The following is a 23,180-nucleotide window of genomic DNA, read 5'->3' on the forward strand; positions in this document are numbered from 1 at the left end:
GTCAGTTCATTCTCTTCCTTGTACAATAAACACTTTATAGAGCTGACAAGAATTTACATAACTACAAAATAGAAAAACAGCCATATACAAATATAGATATTATTTTGTTCAATTTTGTAATCATCCTTTTTTAGAAAAAGTTTATAAGTTACACAGTAAAACAAACTGATGCAGAGATGCCCTGATAAAAATTGATCCTGTAAACATTTTCAAATGCTGTTGGATTACAACTGAAACTCATTCATCTCTATTTTACTACAAAGTCACTTACTGAGGAAGAAAAATATTATAATCAGAAATGACAAAGTATTTAATCCTTCAATAAAAATACAGAATAGAGCAAAATGTGCAAATTCATTCATCCACTTTCTGCCTTGCTTAATCCAATATTTAGGATCACAAATGGAAGGGCTTGTCCATGCACCGGTCCATCACACAAATGCCCACAGCAACTTACAATGTACCAGTTTAGTGCTGCCATTCATCCTAAACTGATACAGGAATAAAATGGCCTGAATACTTGAAGAAAATGCTGTACATACTCTGGGAGAATGTACTAAGTCTGACAGCAAGTTAGAACCCAAGGGCAGCGAGGGGAACATTTTCTCCTGGTTTGAACAGTTGTGCCCTGTAAATTTGCTGGTCCTGACCTTGCAAGTTAATAGTGAGTGTAACACATAATTTGAAGTTGATTTCCAAAATTAGTATTGCAGGTCAGCAGTTCAATATATACAACTTGGAAACTGTTTGGCATAAGTAATTACTATAGGATGCACACGTGTTCCCATTAATATTTAAAACTGTTATAATAACTCTTTCTTTACAAAATACAATAAGGATTAAGTGCTACAGATAACATTTGATTGAGACAGGCTTGTAAACGGTAGTGACACAGGGCAAAATATTCCTTATGATAGAGTAGTACAGCACCAGTTCAGCAGGCTTCATCTCACAGAGGAATCCTCTTTTAAAATCACATACCACCCTGCAAGCTTCCTACCTTCCTTCTTTCCTTGTGGGGAAAAACATGTATAAGAATATATCTAATATATCTCCTAACTAATTCTGGGTTGAGCCTATCCCAAGAGAAACCAGCCCTGGAAAAGAAGCCACTGCCACTTGTATACACATAGCCAGACTCTGAATTGCCAATTGCCTTAATTTATGGGTATCTGGAGATGCAAGTAGAACCCACACAGACCACCAAAGAACGTGCAGGCTCCACAAAGATAGGCATGAACAAACTGATCATTTAAATATAGAGGCATCTGGTTCGTTATTTTTTAAATTTGATGTTTTATAAAAATTAATTTCTCACTTCCAAATGTTATCCCTATATACTGTTTTCACGAAATACGGATATTAATTTTGTTATCTTGTTTTTCTTATCAGTCTATTAAAAAGGTTATACGTGACCACGTAGTCAGAAACAGTCACTAGAGTTAATAACAAAAAAAAAAAAAAAATTGGATGTTGTAGTGTGGCACTGTGTGACATGGGAAGAGGAGAGGAACACAAGACAAAGTGTGCTTAGTTAAAAATACACAATGCATGAACACTGGAGAGAAGTAAATGGATGAGGACTTCTCATGGTGTTTGAAGGGCACAGGGATATCAACCTTTCATCCAGTGTAATCCAGATAACAGTACACTGTATCAGATAACAGTTTAGTTAGAGAAGGTTTTTGACCCTTTTTTAAAATTACTTTGTCCTCATTTTGTTTTTTTGCAGTGGAAGGGCAAAACAATTCAGTGCTCACGCAGTGCCACCAGGCTCATACAGAGGTGGAGGCAGATGAGGTTACAGTGTAAACTTATTTTTTCTAAACATTTTGAACATCTTTGATAACATTTAATGTAGTAACATACAACATGAATCCAACTCAATGAAAATGTACCTGAAGACCTGAAAATAGGCTAAAAGTTTGATTAATGAAAACAGACTGATCACCCTCAACTGTGCATAATCGTATAACTTCAGCTGAATAGTTTGCTTCATATTAATATTTACATCAACTTCGTATCTGCAGCCCTGGCCTACTGACCATATTCTATTTAAACTTCATTTTGAATTCCCAGTTCAAAGACAACATTTATATTTTACCATGATGCACTGGAAGTGTACCATATACAGTGCAGATATTTATAACAAGTCTTTGAATCATTTCCTACAAACATGTTAACTTTCTTACTCTTTTATATAAAGACATTTTCTTGATGCAATATCTTAGGTAGTAGGCTTTATTAGTGTAAATAAAAATAATTTTAACATAAAAAATTAGTATAAATGTACTAGTTGTTAAAAACTTTAGTGTTTGAATGTCAGGGTAGTGTTTATTCTACACTTAGTGTATGTCTAATTACACCTTATGAACACAAACATTGTGAAGATCTCTTGACTTTCCTCATACAGTTTGTCAGAATTAACTGGCAAGTAAGATGATAAACTAAACATAGCAGTGGTTCACATGCTGGAATAACCAGCACAGGCTACAAGAAGCCAGGAATAACAGTCAACGATACTCTAAATATGTTATACACACTACATCCTTTTCTCTGCTGTGTTGTTGTAACTGCACATACCCCAGACTAAAATTCACAAGTTATTATTTCAGATTATGAAATTATGCTTAATACTCATGAGGTGAACACATATCCATAAACAGCTAAGAAAAAAAATGCATTGAATGTAAATGATGGTTGCCATAAAAATATGAAAGCTAAAATTGGTACCCTGTTTCTAGCAGAGCCATTATTGCTTTGGAAACTCTTTGTTTATTTGCTTATGTTCACACCGCATTCCACTTGCTTTTCATTCTCTAAGAGTTCCAATGAAATTTAAAACCGCAGCAAAGTTCAAAGAGGCATAGTTTTCCATTTGGGGCATTGCTTATAGGATTAGATGCGACTCACACAAACCCTGGCAGCATTTATTAATAATTCACTGAAAAAATATACATATACATTGTAGTTTTAATCTTGCAATTCCTAAAATTATGGCTATATTTTCAGGCAATGCCAATGTGTATGTTTTAAAAGTGTTCAACATTTTAGAACTGTACATCAGTGAAGAATGTGTCTTCCCGTTATTTGCAGTTGTTTGTTTTTTCACAAAATAGAAAATGGCAAGAAAATTGATTTTGTAAACTTATTCTCTTGACTGATAGAATAAAATGTATCCAGATTCAGAGTTTTTTGAAATATCAGAAGTTAGGCCATAGAATTCTTCAAGAGCCTGGGGATCAATTTTCTGGAAAAAATGGAACAAAATAAGTGAATTAAATGTTTCGATAAACATGTTTACAATAATATTAATTATTACTAAGATAACTTAATTTCTTTGTAGTAGTTATTGTACCACAATTTTGGTTTATTTCTTCAGAGTCTATATACTTACAAACATTACTGATGTAAAAAGTTTAAAACAGCCTACACAGATAAAGGCTGAAAAACTGTGACCAAAAATTAAACAACAGACCCTCTGAATAAAACACACTAAAGCAACCAACAGATATTAATATTTCATTTAGGGTTTTTTCTATTAAAATTGGATGTTAAAATCACTGTCATACATTACATTCACAATTTATATTTAAAGTTAAAACACATTTTAAATGTTATGAAAAAAGTCCAGTTTATTAAATGGACTAAAAATTCAAGCTAACAATTCAAGCATGCGTGAAGAGTACAACTGCTTAATGAAAAATAGGATATGACATCTTACAGGTAGCTACAATGTAGAAACTAAAATGCATTTTTGACAGATGCTGGTCATGCCATAAAAAGAACAACACTATTTAAATTAAATTGTCCTTTAATCTATTTTCTCAAATTTTTTCTAATACAGAGTAGTCCTGTTTGTTTCTCTGTAGCTGCTTTTCCTTGTTCTTACATTTCCTTACTCAAATTCAATGGCAGACCAGTTTACCAATGCAGGTTGATATTCCAGATAACTTAGACAGGAGTAAAACAATCCTTTTCTTGAGACTCAGTCTTTTTGATGGCTGATACAGTTTGTCTAGAGGTTGTATAGCATGTTAGTTTTAGACTAGCCTGTTTAGCTGTTAATGTAAACCATTAAAGAACTTCTGATTCCCATATTTATGTTGCGCTGAACCTCAATTTCAGCAATCCTGTCTTGCTGCTGAAAGTTTTCAAATCAATGGACTCTCTAGCAAAGTTGATTATCTGTTTCTGAACATTAAGCCAATACTCTGAAAACAATATAAATGAAACAAAAGAAGTGACATCTGATATGACCAATGGGGGGAGCATTACCATTATTTAACTAGGGAATTAAAGGTCCCTAGGTATGGGAATAGGTATTTTGTCTGGTGTTCCATAACTCTCCATAGTACAATTAATAGCCTCAGTATCCTATGTCACAGTTCTTCAAAGGTACTGGAGAGGACAGCCCATTTGGACCTTTATTAGCTTTATGGTACTGCAGGGGTGCAGAAACACATTTGGCCAATGGAGGCAGCTCTGCTCATAAAACTCTAGAACTTTGTGACACCCAGAAGCCCTGAAGTGGTAAGTGTAATGACCGGTCAGGGCTTAAAAACCCCTTCAAACCATAGCCTTGTGAAGCTTGGAGTTAGGAGGATAACATTTGGCAAGGGCTCAAGAAACAAAGCAAAGGAGAACAGTAGAAGAGTGTATTAAGATAGTGTTTGTCCTCCTGTTAAGATAAAGTGAACATAGGAATGTTGTACAAAAAGTTTGATGGAAATGGACAAGCCATCCTATGTGAAAGGCAGATGTACCTGAGGTATAAGGTCTTTTATTATTTTCCTTTTGTTACACTTTGCATTCTCCCTGCTTATTTTTTCTGTATACAATATGCAGTGAGAGCAGCACGGTGGTGCAGTGGTAGCGCTGCTGCCTCGCAGTAAGGAGACCTGGGTTTGGTTCCCTGTCCTCCCTGCGTGGAGTTTGCATGTTCTCCCCGTGTCTGCGTGGGTTTCCTCCCACAGTCCAAAGACATGCAGGTTAGGTGCATTGGCGGTCCTAAAAAATTGTGCTTGGTGTGTGTTTGCCCTGTGGTGGGCTGGCGCCCTGCCTGAGGTTTGATCCTGCCTTGCTTGCACACGTAAAACAAACCATAATATGATGCAACTGCTGCCTTCAGCAGACTGCCTTGGATTGTTTTGTTTACATTGACACAACTAAGAACTACTCAAATATTTTTTCATACTTTAATATCCTTTCCTCCATTGCTAATCTAATGTGAAATCTCTTTATGTTACTGAGTTACCCATAAGCTCAACAATTTTCTGTTGGATTTAAGGCAATACATATTTACTTTACATTTACAATTCCATTTGTCAGCTTTTGACATTTTCTCAAAGTATAAGACAACTACCATGCTGTCATCTAAAGAACCTAGAAAACTCCACAATTTTGAGTTCCCAGTGAGCCTGCTGGAATTTACTAGTTTTGAAAAGCACATTCTTTTGAATACAGTGGAACCTCGGTTCACGAACGTCTCGGTACACGTACAACTCGGTTTACAACAAAAACGTTCTCCAAACTTTTGCCTCGGTTCACGACCACACACTGCATATACGAACAAGCCAGTTTCCCTTTCGGTTTGTGCGCGCCGATGATTTCCGCACCTGTTGCATTGTTCTCGGTCAGACATGCGTGCTTGCACGTGTGTGCATGCTTTTGCTGTGAACTCTTTGTGCTCTATTTCATTTCCCTTCCGGTTCGTGCGCGCCGATTACTGTATTTAAGCACGTGTTCAGCCTCTCCCTGTTCATTGTTCTCAGTCAGACGTGCATGCTTTACCTGTGAACTCTTTGTGCTCTACAGTATTTTGTGTGCTTTTGCAGTTAACCATGGTTTCTAAGCAAGTGAAGAGTGGTGAGAAGAAAGTGTTGCAATGTTACTTTTCTCTTTTTTTTCAAATGTTTATTTTTTTCCATGTGCTTAAAACTCATTTAAAAAGAGTGTTTACAGCGATCGGGTTGTAATGCTATTAGCGTGAACTCCTGCAATGTTACTGTCTTGGTTGGCTTTTAAATAAAGTTCGGATTTGTTGAAATGTTCCTTTTTTTCCCCCTGTGATTAAAACTCATTTTAAAAAAAAGGTGTTTATACAACGATCGGATTGTAAGGCTATAGCCGAACTGCTGCAATGTTACAGAGAGAGAGAGGGCTCGCGTGCTTCTGAGAGACAGAGGGGGAGGGGGCTCACGTGCTGCTGAGAGAGAGGGGGCGGGGGGCTGGGGAGGCTCGTGTGCTACTGAGAGAGAGAGCCTGCACGTGCAGCGGGGCAGGGAGCCTGGGTGTTTGTGTCAGTGTTATTCAATGTTTTTACATTAGTTTACTATTACACTGTGCATTCTATGGTGTAATCTATACTAATAAAAGGCAAAGCCCTCACTCATCACTAATTCTCCAACTTCCCGTGTAGGTGGAAGGCTGAAATTTGGCAGGCTCATTCCTTACAGCTTACTTACAAAAGTTAGGCAGGTTTCATTTCAAAATTCAAAGCGTAACGGTCATAACTGGAACCTCTTTTTTGTCCATATACAGTAATGGACGGCAGCTCACTGGCCGTGGGAGGCAGGGTTGTGTATCGCGTCATCACGCCTCACACGTAATCACGTGAACTGACTGTGAAGGAGAAAGGACGGCCTTATATGGTGTTCGTTTATAAAACAGCGGACAGGCTGTGTAAAGGCAGCTTCACAAAAAAACAGATCCTTAACAAATTGTTATTGGTATATTTTCCCTCAGTTTAAAAAGGTTTTCTTTTCTTCTTAATAAAAATTTAAAAGCAGAACTTCGCCACTGCAAAGCGCGCCTGACTTTATTGAAAAGAAACTAAACTTGCAGCGCCGCTCTTCAATGACGCGTCGCTATTCAATGACACTTGCCTATCGCCTGACTTTATTGAAAAGAAACTAAACTTGCAGTGCCGCTATTCAATGACACTTGCCTAACGCCTGACTTTATTGAAAAGAAACTAATTTTGCAGCGCCGCTATTCAGTCACGCGCCGCTATTCAATGACACTTGCCTAACGCCTGACTTTACTGAAAAGAAACTAAACTTGCAGCGCCACTATTCAATGACACTTGCCTAACGTCTGACTTTATTGAAAAGAAACTAAACTTGCAGTGCCGCCGCTATTCTATGACACTTGCCTAACGCCTGACTTTATTGAAAAGAAACTAAACTTGCAGCGCCGCTCTTCAATGACGCGCCGCTATTCTATGACACTTGTCTAACGCCTGACTTTATTGAAAAGAAACTAAACTTGCAGCGCCGCTCTTCAATGACGCGCCGCTATTCAATGACACTTACCTAACGCCTGACTTTATTGAAAAGAAACTAAACTTGCAGTGCCGCTATTCAATTACACTTGCCTTACGCCTGATGAGCCAAGAATTGGGGCGAAACACGTGTGACATACTCTTTGCATTATTTGACAGTAAACTATTTTCAACCATTCTATGATCTGCTTCTCACAACTGAAGGCACCGTGGCTGATGTTAGCTGACTTGCTGGCCAACCATAAGCGTTACCTGGTAGGTAACCACCCATACAATTAGATTGTGATTCAGACTACGAATGCCGTGAATGTAATTACCCCGATCTACATACTAGAGAAAACCTCAATGAAGAAGAAACAGTGTGTAAGCATACATATTAACACATGTACAATTAAACGTGTGCATTTACGGGGTGATTTCTCAGGCTTAAAAGCTCGCCTTTTATTAAAAAGGTAAATGCAAACTGTTTTCATTCTGAAGGGCACAAACCACGTTGGATTTCAGCCGTTAAACGCACAAAAATGTCGGTACACCAGATAAATAAGCGCAACATATTATCAGTTGTATTGTATGCTTACAATACATATAGAAATGTGTTAATCGTTAACTAATAGTATGGGATGGTGTTTTTCGACTCGCGCCTTGATTTAAATGATTCCATGTCTTGGTGGGTTTGCGTAGCTTATTGTCAATATCTTTACACCTGTTTTGAAGACTTATTGACTGAAACGGGCTTTCACGAAAAAAGTTATGGCTTTGCTACAGGATACACCCTCCACAAGTTAAGGAAGTAAAAATAAAGGTATATATTTCTGTTTTATTTAAACCTTTTAAGTTCGTATGCATAGCCCCATTTGGCTGTTTTAGTTTTTTTTTTTTCTTTCTTCAGTAATATTTAATCTCCTTAAAGAAAAACAACATATGCATTTTACTTTTTTTGTATCTCTTTAGTAATATTGTAGTGTAAAAGGATAACCAGTATTTAAACCTTTTATGTTACTTTATAAAGTTATTTTACACAATGTTGAAAAATTAATAAGAAAGCTACATATTTTGGCAGCTGCTGCTTTAATTTTCAATGAAATGAAAAAAGCTCTACAAGAGAAAACCTCAATGAAGAAGAAAACAGTTTGCACTATCTAAAAAGGAGAAACCCTCATTTATAAAGGTTTGCTGCAGATGACTTAACTGAAAATAAATGAATAGTTCCTATGTGTATAATACATATTTATCTATTTGACTTATGTCTTTATTCCAGCAACTTGCAACATCTGAGGTACAATTTGTTACATTACTTTTGTTTTTTGCAGCACAGGCAGGTGAAGTGACTTCCTCAGGGTCACACAGTGGTGTCAGTACCAGGATTTGAACTGACAAGCTCCGGGTTTGCTGAAATGTTACTGAAGAAAGAAAAAAAACGAAAACGGGCAAATGGGGCTATGCATACAAATGTCCATCCATCCATTATCCATCCCGCTATATCCTAAATACAGGAGCCAATCCCTGCCAACACAGGGCACAAGGCAGGAAACAAACCCCGGGCAAGGTGCCAGCCCACCGCAGGGTGCACACACCCACACACCAGGGACAATTTAGAATCGCCAATGCACCTAACCTGCATGTCTTTGGACTGTGGGAGGAAACCGGAGTACCCGGAGGAAACCCAGATAGACACGGGGAGAACATTCAAACTCCACGCAGGGAAGCGAACCCGGGTCTAACTGGCACCTTTCACTGCGCCACCATACCGCCCGTATACAAACTTAAAAGGTTTAAATAAAACAGAAATATATACCTTATTTTTACTTCCTTAACTTGTGGAGTGTGTATCCTGTAGCAAAGCCCTAACTTTTTTCATGAAAGCCCCTTTCAGTCAATAAGCCTTAAAAACAGGTGTAAAACTAAACTTGCAGCACCGCTATTCAATTACACTTGCCTAACGCCTCTCCTAAGGGGAGATACTGTGGGATCTGGGCATCAGTCAAAGCACCAATCACAGGCCCGATTAGAAAGCGGGAAGCTGTGATTTGTCGTCTCCCTCCCATGTAACAATCACAGCCCATGTTACAACGCACTATGTATGTATGTAGATATGTGTATATGTAGATATGTATATATGTATATATATGTTTACATAACCTCTTTAACACACTACTTCTCCGCTGCGAAGCGCAGGTATTTTGCTAGTTAACTATATTTGTGCTTAAAAATCTTTAAAAAAAATATATTTACATACAGTTCGTACAGTCTGGAACGGATTAATTGTATTTACATACAATCCTATGGGGGAAATTGCTTCGGTTCACGACCAAATCGGTTTACGACCAGAGGTTTGGAACGAATTATGGTCATGAACCGAGGTTCCACTGTATTTTGTTTACTTCTTCCTTCACAATACAATAAATTTCAAATTGCTACAATTTCCCCATTTCATTCTCATATTACTTTTAACTGTATTTCTAAAATTATAATTACTCTGTTAGTAGCATTTCAATACGTTACATTTTATGAAAGGATTTGCATTGTTCTACTTACTCTCTTCATACCACGGACTGCAAAATAGCCATTTCCTCTCATCAAACACCGGTCTGGACAATTCTTTTCAAACTGAATTACTATTGGTATTTTACTATTTATACACTGAGTTGATGGGGGGTGGTTGCAGAGGGTTAAAGAAGATAGCGACTTTTGAGCTTAATAGTTTGTTCATTATAATTGAAGCTGTCAGGAAATTTAGGGAAATTTGTGATGAGCTGAAGAGCAGGTAACTGCTTCTTGTTAAAAATATTTAATGAAGAGCCCTGTTTGTATTGCTCTGAGTTGGAAAACATTGTTATGTATTATTCTACCATATTAAAACATTTTAATGGTGGTCAGCAATTAGTGCTAATCTGCATCATCTGTTTTTTAATGCACCTCCTTTGCCTCACAAGTACATACTGTAAGTGGGGACTAAAAAAAAAAAATCAATGAAATAACAGAAGTTTCTCAGTTTAGTTCTTTGTGTACCCCTAACCACACAACAAAAAAAAACCCCACACTCCTCAAGAACAGGAACTGCACTTATGTTTAACACCAAAAATACTCCTTTTCACAGTATAAACAGCCCTTTTTAAATAAATAAAAATCAAAACTGTGAATCCTCAAACAGACATGAATTGTGAATTTTAGACAACCCCAAACAAGATCTTTATTAAATGGATATCAAAAGGCTGCACACTCTTAGTAAAAAGTAAGCCTTTTTTGACAGAAAGACTAAAATCATGATACTATATCACATCAGCCATTTTTAAAATCTTATCACCAACAATATTTCATTGAGAAACACAATTCTTAAGAAATATAATTAACAAAAATAAAAAATATTTCTTGGTTCCCTTTTTAATAGGGTATTAAATTATGTTCAGATTTTACAGAGGAAACATTAACCAGGTATTAAATAAAGCTGCATTAGTTATAATTATTGCAACCACTACATCAAGAAAGGCTCGAATATTCAGTAAAGATGTACTCATCTGACAAGTGTCTTAAATTGCTGCTGCTGTATATTTGTGCACACTAAAGTGTTTGATACACAGGCAAACATGAGTATTTGAAGCTCACAGGCTTTTGTAATGGCTGAAACAGGTAAACCAAGATTGGAAAATGACAGAGCTCAATTCATTTAATTTCACTGTAGTCTTTATTTTTTTGTTGTTTGTTCTATGTACAAGACCAATGTTGTACTGACTACAAGGTGCACATCAATCAATTACAATAAAGCAGAGAGAGAAGAGATGTTGATGCAAGACATTCTTCCATCAAGTTTATACATCCCATTCTATTTGTACACATTTCTACCATAAAAACATGCATGACTGTTTAATTATTTGGTATGTCACGTAATATATTTCAAGCAAACATTTATTTCATTAATATTTAAGCTATAAAACAAATCAAATTCAAGGAACTGACCGACAACATAATAATTTCAAAAATAATACTAACCTCTACAATATCATCATCAAACAAGAGCCAGAAACCATGGCTTTTCACAATAGTGATGTAATGCCCCCGGTTTGGACCACTGTAAAAAATAAGAAAGATACAAGGGAAAATCAAAAAGCAATTTAAAAATTGTGCAGTAACTACAACAGATAGAAACTGACGCAATACAACATGTTATTATTTATTATTTAAAAATTATTATTAAAAAAAAATTATTATTATTATGTTTATGATGGCTTGTGGGTAGTTCGAACACACAGTACAGCACTGTGTCATCTAATTGAAGCCAAGGTTAAATGAATATGGCTGGTCCATTATGGGATTGCATCATTGTTGAACAACATGCCATAGTGAGATTTTTTTGGGCTGAGAGAGTGAAGCCTGCTGAAATTCACTGTATGAGAAGATAGACTACTCTAATCAAAAAGTCCTTAAAACCTTGTAAAATGAATAATTCACACCACATCAACAGAATTAAGTTGGGTCATTTTGCTGACACTTATTGTTTAATAATAATAATGACCCAAACAACAATGCGTCTGAAAACAAAAACTGATGTGTATGTGCAAACTTAAACTCCACTCACAAAACAAAGAATACATACCGTTTCACCCAAAAAAAAAAAAAAACACAACACAATCAAGACCAAATCAAAACATCAACCTGAAGTGAAAGGATAAACAATTTAGAAAACATAGGCAGTATCAACAGCTCCATATGTTTTGCATCCATTGTAATCTCCCAGGAAACTGTGAAAAGCTTGGTGACCTGCACACACTCAACGCACATTCCACAGGCACCATTACAGTGCCATCAGCTGAGTGTCATGTACAAGATACAGTACTAACTTTAGCACAAAACAAAGTGATATGCACCATCATAAGAGGAACTATACACGTCACCATTGCCAAAAGTGACACTTTGACTGCTGGACACACAGCACAGAAGATAATCCAGATGAAACAATTTAGGCAAACACTTTCATTACCTGAAAACATATACATATCCCTTTATTTGCTTACAAAACTACAGTATAACCAAGCCTAGAAGAAAAACTACAAGCACAGGAGACATCATACAGCGTCTAGAAGTTAAAAAATATTTATTCATTGCACGATTGAACCTCGAAGTGGAACAGCTCCTCGCTCAAATATTACAATACTGCAGCACTCAAAACTCCAATAGGAAACAAGGAACCCCTCCCCCCCAATCAATTGTTGCACCATCACAGCTCTCAAAACTCATTGAAGACTCATTCCTGTCGTCACCCCCAAGCTTCTTGATTGCCTATTTCAGTATTGAGGCACTCAAAACTCCAAGACAACCATTCCACCCACTTTTCCATATTAATCACACTTATGTATTGCCACTTTAGGCACTTCCATATGTGCATACCTCTTCAGGTGAATCGCTTAAGCAAACACTTTCATTGCCTAAAAATAGAGACACCTCTCTCTGCCTTTGCTCTGAGAAGTACAAGATTTCATGAATGCTACCAGCCCTTGTGCCCAAACCTTTACAAATAGAATACAACTTAAAGAAGAAAAGCTACCCACATGGACCAAACTTCAGTCACTTTACAAAAATTTAAAAAAAAAAAAACCAAAAAAAAAAACCCAACTGTCTCACCACTTTTACACAAGACCAATGACATTATAACCATTAGTACTGCAAGCTTTTTCTTTAATGTCTCATGACATTCATGTATTGGTTCATCTTTGTATCTTCCACACTCTTTTTTTTTTTTTCTTCTTCAATAAAGCGTTTCTTTCACTTTAGATTTCCACATTATACCACTTGCCTATATTTTCAATCCCCTTTCACTTGAGGACTACAGGAACACAAACATAGTATCAACAGCTCCTTATCTTTGTCATCCATTACAGCTTCTATTGATACTCCTCCAGTACATGGCACATATTCGTACACTCTATGGGTGACAGGGCCTTCAGCTGTATAGCGCCCAGACTCTGGAATGACCTACCAAAATTAATCAGGTCAGCTGACTCCATGAATTCTTTTAAAAAACAACTCAAAACTCATCTGTTCAGGAAGGCTTTTAGCTCTACTTGACTTTATTACCTTTCTCTCAGTTTACTTCTCTGTCAAGATGCCAATGTAACCTGTATGTGTGTGCTAGACCATCAATTATGTTGTCTGTTTTTTTTTTCAGAATTTACTGTCTTAATCTTCTTTATTTATTTATCTGGTTTGTACAATGCTATATACTGTATATTCTGCCGTTCTTTATTATATTCTGTAAGTGCCTTGAGCATGGGAAAGGTGCTATATAAATAAAATGTATTATTATTATTACAGTGAAAATTATATTGCCATCCTTCACCTATTTCATATGTTCCAATATGCTTTAAGATTTTTATTTGCCAGACAAAAAAGTCTGCGGATGCCTGTCAAGTAGTAAATTCAATGCCAGAAACAGAATAAATTCATTTTCAGTTGACTACTAAAATATTTATTACTGTAATCATATACAAAGTAAACCACTCAAAGTCAATCATCATTAGCAACAAAAATAAATTCATGAAAAATCTCCTGTATCAGGTTACTACTATAAATAACAACTGTGTATCATCTATGAGGAACATACAGTGCATCCGGAAAGTATTCACAGCACCTCACTTTTTCCACATTTTGTTATGTTACAGCCTTATTCCAAAATGGATTAAATTCATTTTTTTCCTCAAAATTCTACACACAACACCCCATAATGACAACTTGAAAAAAGTTTACTTGAGTGTTTTGTCTAACAAGGTGCAAAACAATGGTTACAAAATCCTGCCGGACTACGCCAATTGTTTTGTCTTGGTAGAGTAATATATACAGTATTGCTCTAATTTCCCCTATTGTATTATTAATATGTAGCCTTAGAATGCCTAATCTCACAGACTGTTTAATCTCACACCACTGTTTATAAGGTATTATTGTATATAACTTATCCCCACCTTCCCTTCTATATCTATAACCTCAGGCAATTAGATGTAGTAAAAAGACAAGCAGAAGTTAAGTTACAATTTAAACAATGTATTATTGATAATATTCATAAATAATAACAAAATGCAAAGTATATTTGAATATTGGCAACCATACAACCTGATTAAATGATGATATGTAGTTCAGGAGGCACATAGACTTGTAGTTACTTAAATGTCTCTAGTTAAGGCATCATTGGTGCTCAGCTTTCAGCCACATGTCTGCTCAAAATGGCTGCTGAGCTGTGCTCTTCATTGTGTGGTCTTCATCATCAGGTTAGCAAGAGAGATGCTTCTTTCAGATGTTGGTTAGTAAGAGAGAGATTGTGAGGTTAAACACATACATTTATAGATGTTCTGTCCAACCCCTACAGCCAATAGTGCGTCGCAGTACTTAAAAGCCTCTGAGACAAGCCAATTACAAACAGCCATACTTCAGACCAATGAGGGAATACAACATCTTAACACGTGCCCCCAAACCATATGTTAAAGTACACCTTAGCCCATTCGCGGGGGTAGAAATGACTTTAGCAAAGAAACACTTGCCAAACTGGTTTAAAACACACATCCCCCAAATCCTGTCGTAAAATTCAAACAGACCCATTCCTAAAGGGGGGGTAAACACTAAATTACATTGCTTTGTCCAATTACAAATAAAAGACATGCAAAACATTTATCAAGTTATACGTAAAATCTCACATCACAACATTGAGATTTTTGCAAATTTATTAAAAATGAAAAAATTGAGAAAGCACATGTACATAAGTATTCACATCCTTTGCCATGAAGCTCGAAATTGAGCTCAGGTGCATCCTGTCTCCCCTGATCATCCTTGAGATGTTTCTGCAGCTTGGTTTGGAAAGGCACACACCTGTCTATATAAGGTCCCACAGTTGACAGTTCATGTCAGAGCACAAACCAAGCATGAAATCAAAGGAATTGTCTGTAGACCTCCGAGACAGGATTGTCTCGAGGCACAAATCTGGGGAAGGTTACAGAAAAAATTCTGCTGCTTTAAAGGTCCAAAAGGGCACAGTGATATCCATCATCCGTAAGTGAAAGACGTTTGAAACCACCAGGACTCTTCCTAGAGCTGGCCGGCCATCTAAACTGAGTGATCGGGGGAAAAGGGCCTTAGTCAGGGAGGTGACCAAGAACCCAATGGTCACTCTGTCAGAGCTCCAGAGGTCCTCTGTGGGAGAGAGGAGAACCTTCCAGAAGGACAACCATCTCTGCAGCGATCCACCAATCAGGCCTGTATGGTAGAGTGGCCAGACGGAAGCCACTCCGTAGTAAAACGCACGTGGCAGCCAGACTGGAGTTTGCCAAAAGGCACCTGAAGGACTCTCAGACCATGAGAAAGAAATTCTCTGGTCTGATGAGACAAAGATTGAACTCTTTGGTCTGAATGCCAGGCATCATGTTTGGAGGAAACTAGGCAACGCTCATTACCAGGCCAATACCATCCCTACAGTGAAGCATGGTGGTGGCAGCATCATGCTGTGGGAATGTTTTTCAGCGGCAGGGACTGGGAGACTAGTCAGGATAACGGGAAAGATGACTGCAGCAATTTACAGAGACATCCTGGATGAAAACCTGCTCCAGAGCGCTCTTGACCTCAGACTGGGGCGACGGTTCATCTTTCAGCAGGACAACGACCCTAAGCACACAGCCAAGATATCAATGGAGTGGCTTCAGGACAACTCTGTGAATGTCCTTTGAGTGGCCCAGCCAGAGCTCAGACTTGAATCTGATAGAACATCTCTGGAGAGATCTTAAAATGGCTGTGCACCGACGCTTCCCATCCAACCCTGATGGAGCTTGAGAGGTGCTGCAAAGAGGAATGGGTGAAACTGGCCAAGGATAGGTGTTGCCAAGCTTGTGGCATCATATTCAAAAAGATTTGAGGCTGTAATTGCTGCCAAAGGTGCATCAACAAAGTATTGAGCAAAGGCTGTGAATACTTATGTACATGTGATTTCTCAGTTTTTTTATTTTTAATAATTTTGCAAAAACCTCAAGTAAACTTTTTTCACGTTGTCATTATGGGGTGTTGTATGTAGAATTCTGAGGAAAAAAATGAATTTAATCCATTCTGGAGTAAGGCTGTAACATAACAAAATGTGGAAAAAGTGAGGCGCCGTAAATACTTTCCGGATGCACTGTATAATGTAAATGAATAGTTTTAATCTCATAATAAATCTTTAAGAAAATGGAGACACATTTGGTAACTGAAGAATCTAAAGTAAATATATCTTTTAGAGGGACTACCTGCATAAAGAATAAATAAATAATTAAAATAATGGTTAAAATGTTTTTCACTTCTTTCCACGGTTAATCATTATAAGTTTGAATATTTCACTAGAGGTTATTATTTGAAAATAAACATTGCATATGAGCAACAATGAAATGATGCAGAAGAACTGGAAAGGATATCATAATGCATAAGTACCAAATATAGTTTTAAATCAAGGAACGTAATCTTGTCAACTAATATGCTGAAGATTAGTAATTATTAGCGTAATACCATCATTTAAAATTTTAAACATTGTGTTGTTTTGCAATATTTTATGCAAAACATTTCTGAACACTTTTCTGACTTTTATGTTAGGCAATTTAATTTGGTTAACTGAAACCACATCAAGTTTTGACTACATAATGAATGTGAAAAATGTAAAAGGCTATATCCCTCTTTATATGACTAATCTTGGCATGACCATAATTTGTATACATCTTTCAACAAGTTAAACAAAAACATCTAAGAAATTATTAAACTTTACTTTTGAAACCAACCCAATATGGGACCTCAATCAGGATGCTGGATGGCCACAACTGTTGCCATGTTTTTGTTCCCAATATCTTCCTAATTTGAATCCAGTTCTTTCTAATAATAAAATAAATGAGTTGTAATTAAGAAAATCAGTTGAAGCAAAACCCTTGAGCCACTGAAGCACTCCGAAAATGTAATTAGGGACCCCTGCCCTTCTATAATGTAAAGGCTTATTGTGAATCAGTCCACATAATTTCAGTTCAGCAGCTAAGAATGCTATAACAACAGTGCAATCATTTTATGGCATGTACTCCCACATGCATCAATTAAAAAGGTTTTTGTAGTAATTGTTTTATTCATTTTTCCTGTCTTGCTTTTTTTAAAAAATTTTTTTAATATATATATATAAATGATACATGATTACGGACTCGTATTTGTGTTTACATGCAAATGTCCTGTTACAGACCTTCATTAGCAATTTAGTCTGATATGACTTGACTAAATTGTTTGTAGTGTGGTGTGGTGTGAGGTGTAAATTTTGTGCTCTAGATCATAGTAGGCAGTCAACAATAAAGTGTTTTTTATTCTATTCTGTTCAGTTGCTGCAGAAACCTGAACCATTTTTAAACTTTGAACCCACTGTTATAGACAATGCAACCTTCTCCTGTGACGCAGGAAGCTAGTTTATTGTGAAACTAGAAGTTGGTTTGAGGCAGCTACACAGATCATTGCTAATATTGGAAAAGCTCTTAAAATGGATGATTTTAATCCCATTAAAATACCCATACATTTTATATGTATTTCTTGTTGCACATTTATGAATAATTATAATGATGAGAAATCAAATCTTTTGCCAAATCAAACATGGGTTAGTAGAGACAAAACATCACATCTTGCAGCTATTAAAATTCATGCCACAGACTGGCTGCTTTAAAATGTACCTGCCACAATGGACAACAACAGCTACCAGGTCATACATGCGGTCTAAGTTGATAGCATCACTTGATGTGTTGAAAAGGCGTAGCTCCAGTGGAAACACTACTCGATAAGAAAGTTTAGTGTATCTATGAAGCTGCTCCATGTACTTAAATCTCTTGAGATGTAGAGCTAGGATCATTGGCAACTTTTTCACTCGCATCCTGTACAAAAAAAAAATAAAATAAAATAACTAAAAATTAATAAACACATATTTTGAAGGAAAATTGCCTATTTTTTTGTAAAATTATACCTTATACGCAGTTTATATAGTAGGTTACTGTGGGCATAAGCTTATTATTGATTTAAGTGGGAATATGAATCAAAGGACCAGTATCAAATCAAATGATATCCAGAGGAAAGACCAAACTGTTGCTCTAAGTGTAGTAAAATGCTGGGCACCAAAGTGCCATCAGATATGTGTACTGATTAATTTTGTCCTGTCTTTATTGCGCATGTTTTAGGATTTCAGCCAACTAAGCATTGCACATTTATCCTGTAGTTCTTTTATACTTCATATTAAGCTTAAGAGTATAATTATCTCAATATTCTAATATTGCAATGTAATATTATAAGTTCACCATGCCTTTTAAAATATATTTTAAAGCAGAAATAATTTAGCAATGTATGTTTTAAATTTATTTGCATTTCTGAATTCTAATAAAAATGTTTTTTTCCTTTTTGCTATTAACTGTTGGAGAGGGAGAACTTAAAATTATTCCATTGCACAAAATAGTAGGAAAATAATATGAAAAATAAGTAAAAAATAGTGAATGTTGTTCATAATGCATTAGGAAATTGCTACAATAGTTTTTTAAATTATATATGAAGAAACTAAGACCCTACCCACAGTTGATTCCATTCTTGTGCAAGATGCTGCCAGTTTAGGGTCCTTTCCAAAGGATACTGAATTTAAAAAAGATGCAAAAGATAATGTACAAGTCTAAAAAAGTTTACCCTGAAAAATCTATATTCGAGGAGAGAAATACATAAGTAAATATGGAAATGTGAATTTTAAAGCAGAATGGCATTAACATTTGTGAATTCAAATTAATCAGTGAATAAAAATTAGTTGCAAATTCAGGGAATGAAAGAGATATTGTTATTGTAACTTGTATGCCATAGCTTCAATATCTACAAATGACAGAAACTTTCAAAGAAAAACATCCAAAATGAAGCAGAATATATGATTTAATAACCTGTGCAAAGACTCTCCTTGTTAAAAGAAATATAATAAGCTACATTTGGGGTTTGAGACAAAATAGAAGTCAAAACACAAATTATATGAATGCAACAGTGCAGATATTTTCTCATCTTTCAGTTTCAAAGACATGACATCAATCGTTATCCAGCAACTTTAATGCTAAGTACTTCTTCAGTTCATATGACCTGTGTTGCACTGAAAAAAGATATTTGAATTTCACAATGTTTAATCAACATTTTCTACATAGTTTTAGTTATATATCTTAGCTTGCATTATTGAAAGTACACTGATTTATGACTACACTTCACACTGTGTTAAAAAAAATACAACGTAAATTAATCCATCACCTTAACTTCTATTTTTGTTCTTGCTTACTTTTGCGTACTCTTTTTCCTTGCAAAAGTATTAATCTCCCTCAGTGTTTGTCCTGTTATGGCAAAATTACAGTCTGGAATTAAAATGGATTTTCATTTGGATTTTATGTAATGGGCTTAACAATATAGTCCAAACTATTGCAGTGGAATGAAAATAAAATACCTTGCGTATTTGTTTACGAGTGTATTTGTATATCTTTTTCACATTAGAACAATTTAGACGAGAACAGAACAGGCCACTCAACCCAACAAGGCACGCCAGTCCTATCAACTTAATTGTTCTAAAAAAAACAAAAAAAAAACACATCAAGTCTAGTTTTGAAAGTCCCTAGAGTCTTACTGTCTACCATGTTACTTAGTAGCTTATTCCAAGTATCTATGGTTCTATGTAAAGAAAAACTTCCTAATGTTTGTGTAAAATTTACCCTTAATAAGTTTCCAACTGCATCCCTGTGTTCTTAATGAACTAATTTCAAAATATGAACTCATTTTAAAATAAGTCTCAATCCACTGTACTAATTCCCTTCATAATTTTAAACACTTTAATCATATCACTTCTTAATCTTCTTTTGAAAAGGCTCAGCTCTTTTAATCTCTCTTTATAATTCATCCCCTGTAGCCCTGGAATGAGCCAAGTCATTCATCTCTGGAACTTTTCTACCACTGCTATGTCCTCTTTGTAGCCTGGAAATCAAAACTGCACACAGTACTCCAGATTAGACCTCACCAGTGCATTATAAAGCTTGAGTCTAACTTCCTTGTATTTGTACTCCACACATCATGCTATATAACCTAACTTTCTTTTTGGCTTCTTAATGGCTTCTGAACACTGTCTGGCAGTTGATAGTGTTGAGTCTATGACTCCTAAAACATTCTCATGGTGTACTCTCGATTTTCAGACATCCCATTATGTATTCAAACTTAACAGTTTTACTTCCTATGTGTAATACCTTATATTTACTAACATTAACTTTCACCTGCCACAAATCTGCCCAAGCCTATATGCAGTCCAAGTCCTTCCGTAATGATTTAACGGATTAATCTGCCAATCCACTTATCTTGGTATCATCTGCAGTCTTAACCAGCTTGTTACTTATATTCCTATCCAAATCATTTATATATACAGTAATCCCTCCTCCATCGCGGGGGTTGCGTTCCAGAGCCACCTGCGAAATAAGAAAAATCCGCGAAGTAGAAAACCATATGTTTATATGGTTTATTTTTATATTGTCATGCTTGGGTCACAGATTTGCGCAGAAACACAGGAGGTTGTAGAGAGACAGGAACGTTATTCAAACACTGCAAACAACCATTTGTCTCTTTTTCAAAGTTTAAACTGTGCTCCCATGACAAGACAGAGATGACAGTTCCGTCTCACAATTAAAAGAATGCAAACATATCTTCCTCTTCAAAGGAGTCAGGAGCAGAGACTGTCATAAAGGCAGAGGAAAATCAATAGGTCTGTTTGGCTTTTATGTATGCGAAGCACCGCGGCACAAAGCTGTTGAAGGCGGCAGCTCACACCCCCTCCGTCAAGAGCACAGAAAGAGAGAGATAGAGAAAAACAAGCAAGCAAAAATCAATACGTGCCCTTCGAGCTTTTAAGTATGCGAAGCACCGTGCAGCTTGTCGTTTCAGGAAGCAGCTGCACAAAAGATAGCAACGTGAAGATAATCTGTCAGCATTTTTAGACTAGCGTACGTATCGTCTAGGTGTGTGAACAGCCCCCCTGCTCAATCCCCCTACGTCAGGATCAGAGAAAGTCAGCGCAAGAGAAAGAGAAATGTAAGCTGGGTAGCTTCTCAGCCATCTGCCAATAGCGTCCCTTGTATGAAATCAACTGGGCAAAACCAACTGAGGAAGCATGTACCAGAAATGAAAAGACCCATTGTCCGCAGAAACCCGCGAAGCAGCGAAAAATCCGCGATATATATTTAAATATGCTTACATATAAAATCCGCGATGGAGTGAAGCCGCGAAAGGCGAAGCGCGATATAGCGAGGGATTACTGTATATATATATATATATATATTATATATATATATATAATATATATATATATATATATATATATATATATATATATATATATATATATACTATATATATACATATACATATATATATATATATATATATATATATATATATATATATTAAAAACAGCAGCGGACCTAGCACTGACCCCTGTGGAACACCACTCTTAACATCAGCCAATTCTGATAAGGTTCCTCGCGCCATCACCCTCTGCTTCCTGTGTCTAAGCCAATTCTGCACCCATCTACAAACATCACCCTGAACTCCCACCTTTTTACTTTGATGCCCAACCTCTCATGTGGCACCTTATCAATTGCTTTCTGAAAGTCAAGATAAATAATATCATATGCTCCACTTTGATCATATCCTTTAGTTTCTTCCTCATAGAATTCCAGCATGTTAGTAAAACATGACTTCCCTCTTCTGAACCCATGATGACTGTTCAGAAAAACTCCTGTACTTACCACATGCTGCTCAATCTTGCCCTTAATAATTCCCTCCATTAATTTACCTGTGATGCATGTTAAGCTTACTAGCCTAAAGTTGCTTGGATCTGCCCACTCACCCTTTTTATGAAATGGAATAATATTTGCTATTTTCCAATCCTTCGGAGTCTCCCCAGTGCACAGTGACTCCCTAAAAGTATGTGTCCAAGGGTTTATATATTTACCGGCTAGGCTCCTTAAGAACTCAAGGGTAAATATTATCTGGTCCAGGTGATTTGTTTGATTTCAGCCTATTTAATCTAAACAGTACTTCTCCCTTTACAATTTCTAAATCACTCAGAACCTCCTTAGTAGTATACAGTATATGTATTAGTAGTATACAGGCAGTCCCCGGGTTACGTACGAGATAGGGACTGTAGGTTTGTTTTCAAGATGTATGTAAGTCGAAAGAGGTACATTATTTTAATAAATGCAATTTGGACAGATGTTTGTCTCAACATATTATTTATTTTTACCTTTCTGTGCATGCACAGTAAATGCTTAAATGTTTTCAAATACAGTACAGCCTTAAACAATGTTGGTAGAACTTGATGGACTTGATGAAGAGGATGGGACTGGTCTCTTAAAGTAGGCATCAAGGGAGGTTTGCATGGAGTTTTTCTTTATCTCATCATAAACAGCCTTGTAGCATCTCAGGCCTTCGGTAACTGTTCTGTAAAGTTTGGTGAACCTCTGTGTGTCAGGATCTTGCTCCTCTAACTTTGCCATTCCTGCTTGCGAGATGAAATGCATCAGCTAACACTTTTGTAGAAAACTTTTTTGTTGGAGTCCCTAGGTTCTGATTTTCTTTGCTGAATGCTATCATCTGCTGTTCTAATTCCATAAGGTCTTCATTGGTTAGTTCTTTGCTATGTACGTAACAGTACAAGCAGGCTTGCTATTGACAATGAATGGGAGCAGCGAGGGGCGGTTCACCACCCGCCCACCACACAGTTACCTCCACTTGCATGCAGTATGCTGCCTCCAGCGTCTGCCCACCGAGAATGAACAGGGTGCGGACAACGGCAGGTAGTAAATCGCCCACCACCACCACCCCCATTCAACAGGCAGCC

The 23,180-nt window shown here is 36.6% G+C and overlaps 1 protein-coding gene across 3 annotated transcripts in view; it reads right to left on the reverse strand.

The window, feature by feature from the left end:
* Nucleotides 1–292: 292 nt before the first annotated feature.
* The window catches only part of usp46 (ubiquitin specific peptidase 46), a 98,341-nt gene continuing 75,453 nt past the window's right edge, over nt 293–23,180 (reverse strand). For all 3 annotated transcript variants that reach the window (XM_051927657.1, XM_028802217.2, XM_051927658.1), the window contains 4 exons: nt 17,974–18,171; nt 11,273–11,351; nt 1,560–3,250; nt 293–1,393 (listed from right to left, as the gene is read on the reverse strand). In XM_051927657.1, coding sequence (XP_051783617.1) covers nt 3,149–3,250; nt 11,273–11,351; nt 17,974–18,171 — 379 coding nt within the window. In that variant the 3' untranslated portion in view covers nt 293–1,393; nt 1,560–3,148. The remainder of the gene's footprint in view (nt 1,394–1,559; nt 3,251–11,272; nt 11,352–17,973; nt 18,172–23,180) is intronic.

Source organism: Erpetoichthys calabaricus, chromosome 5 (assembly GCF_900747795.2).
Source record: "Erpetoichthys calabaricus chromosome 5, fErpCal1.3, whole genome shotgun sequence".
NCBI classification, from domain to species: domain Eukaryota; kingdom Metazoa; phylum Chordata; class Cladistia; order Polypteriformes; family Polypteridae; genus Erpetoichthys; species Erpetoichthys calabaricus.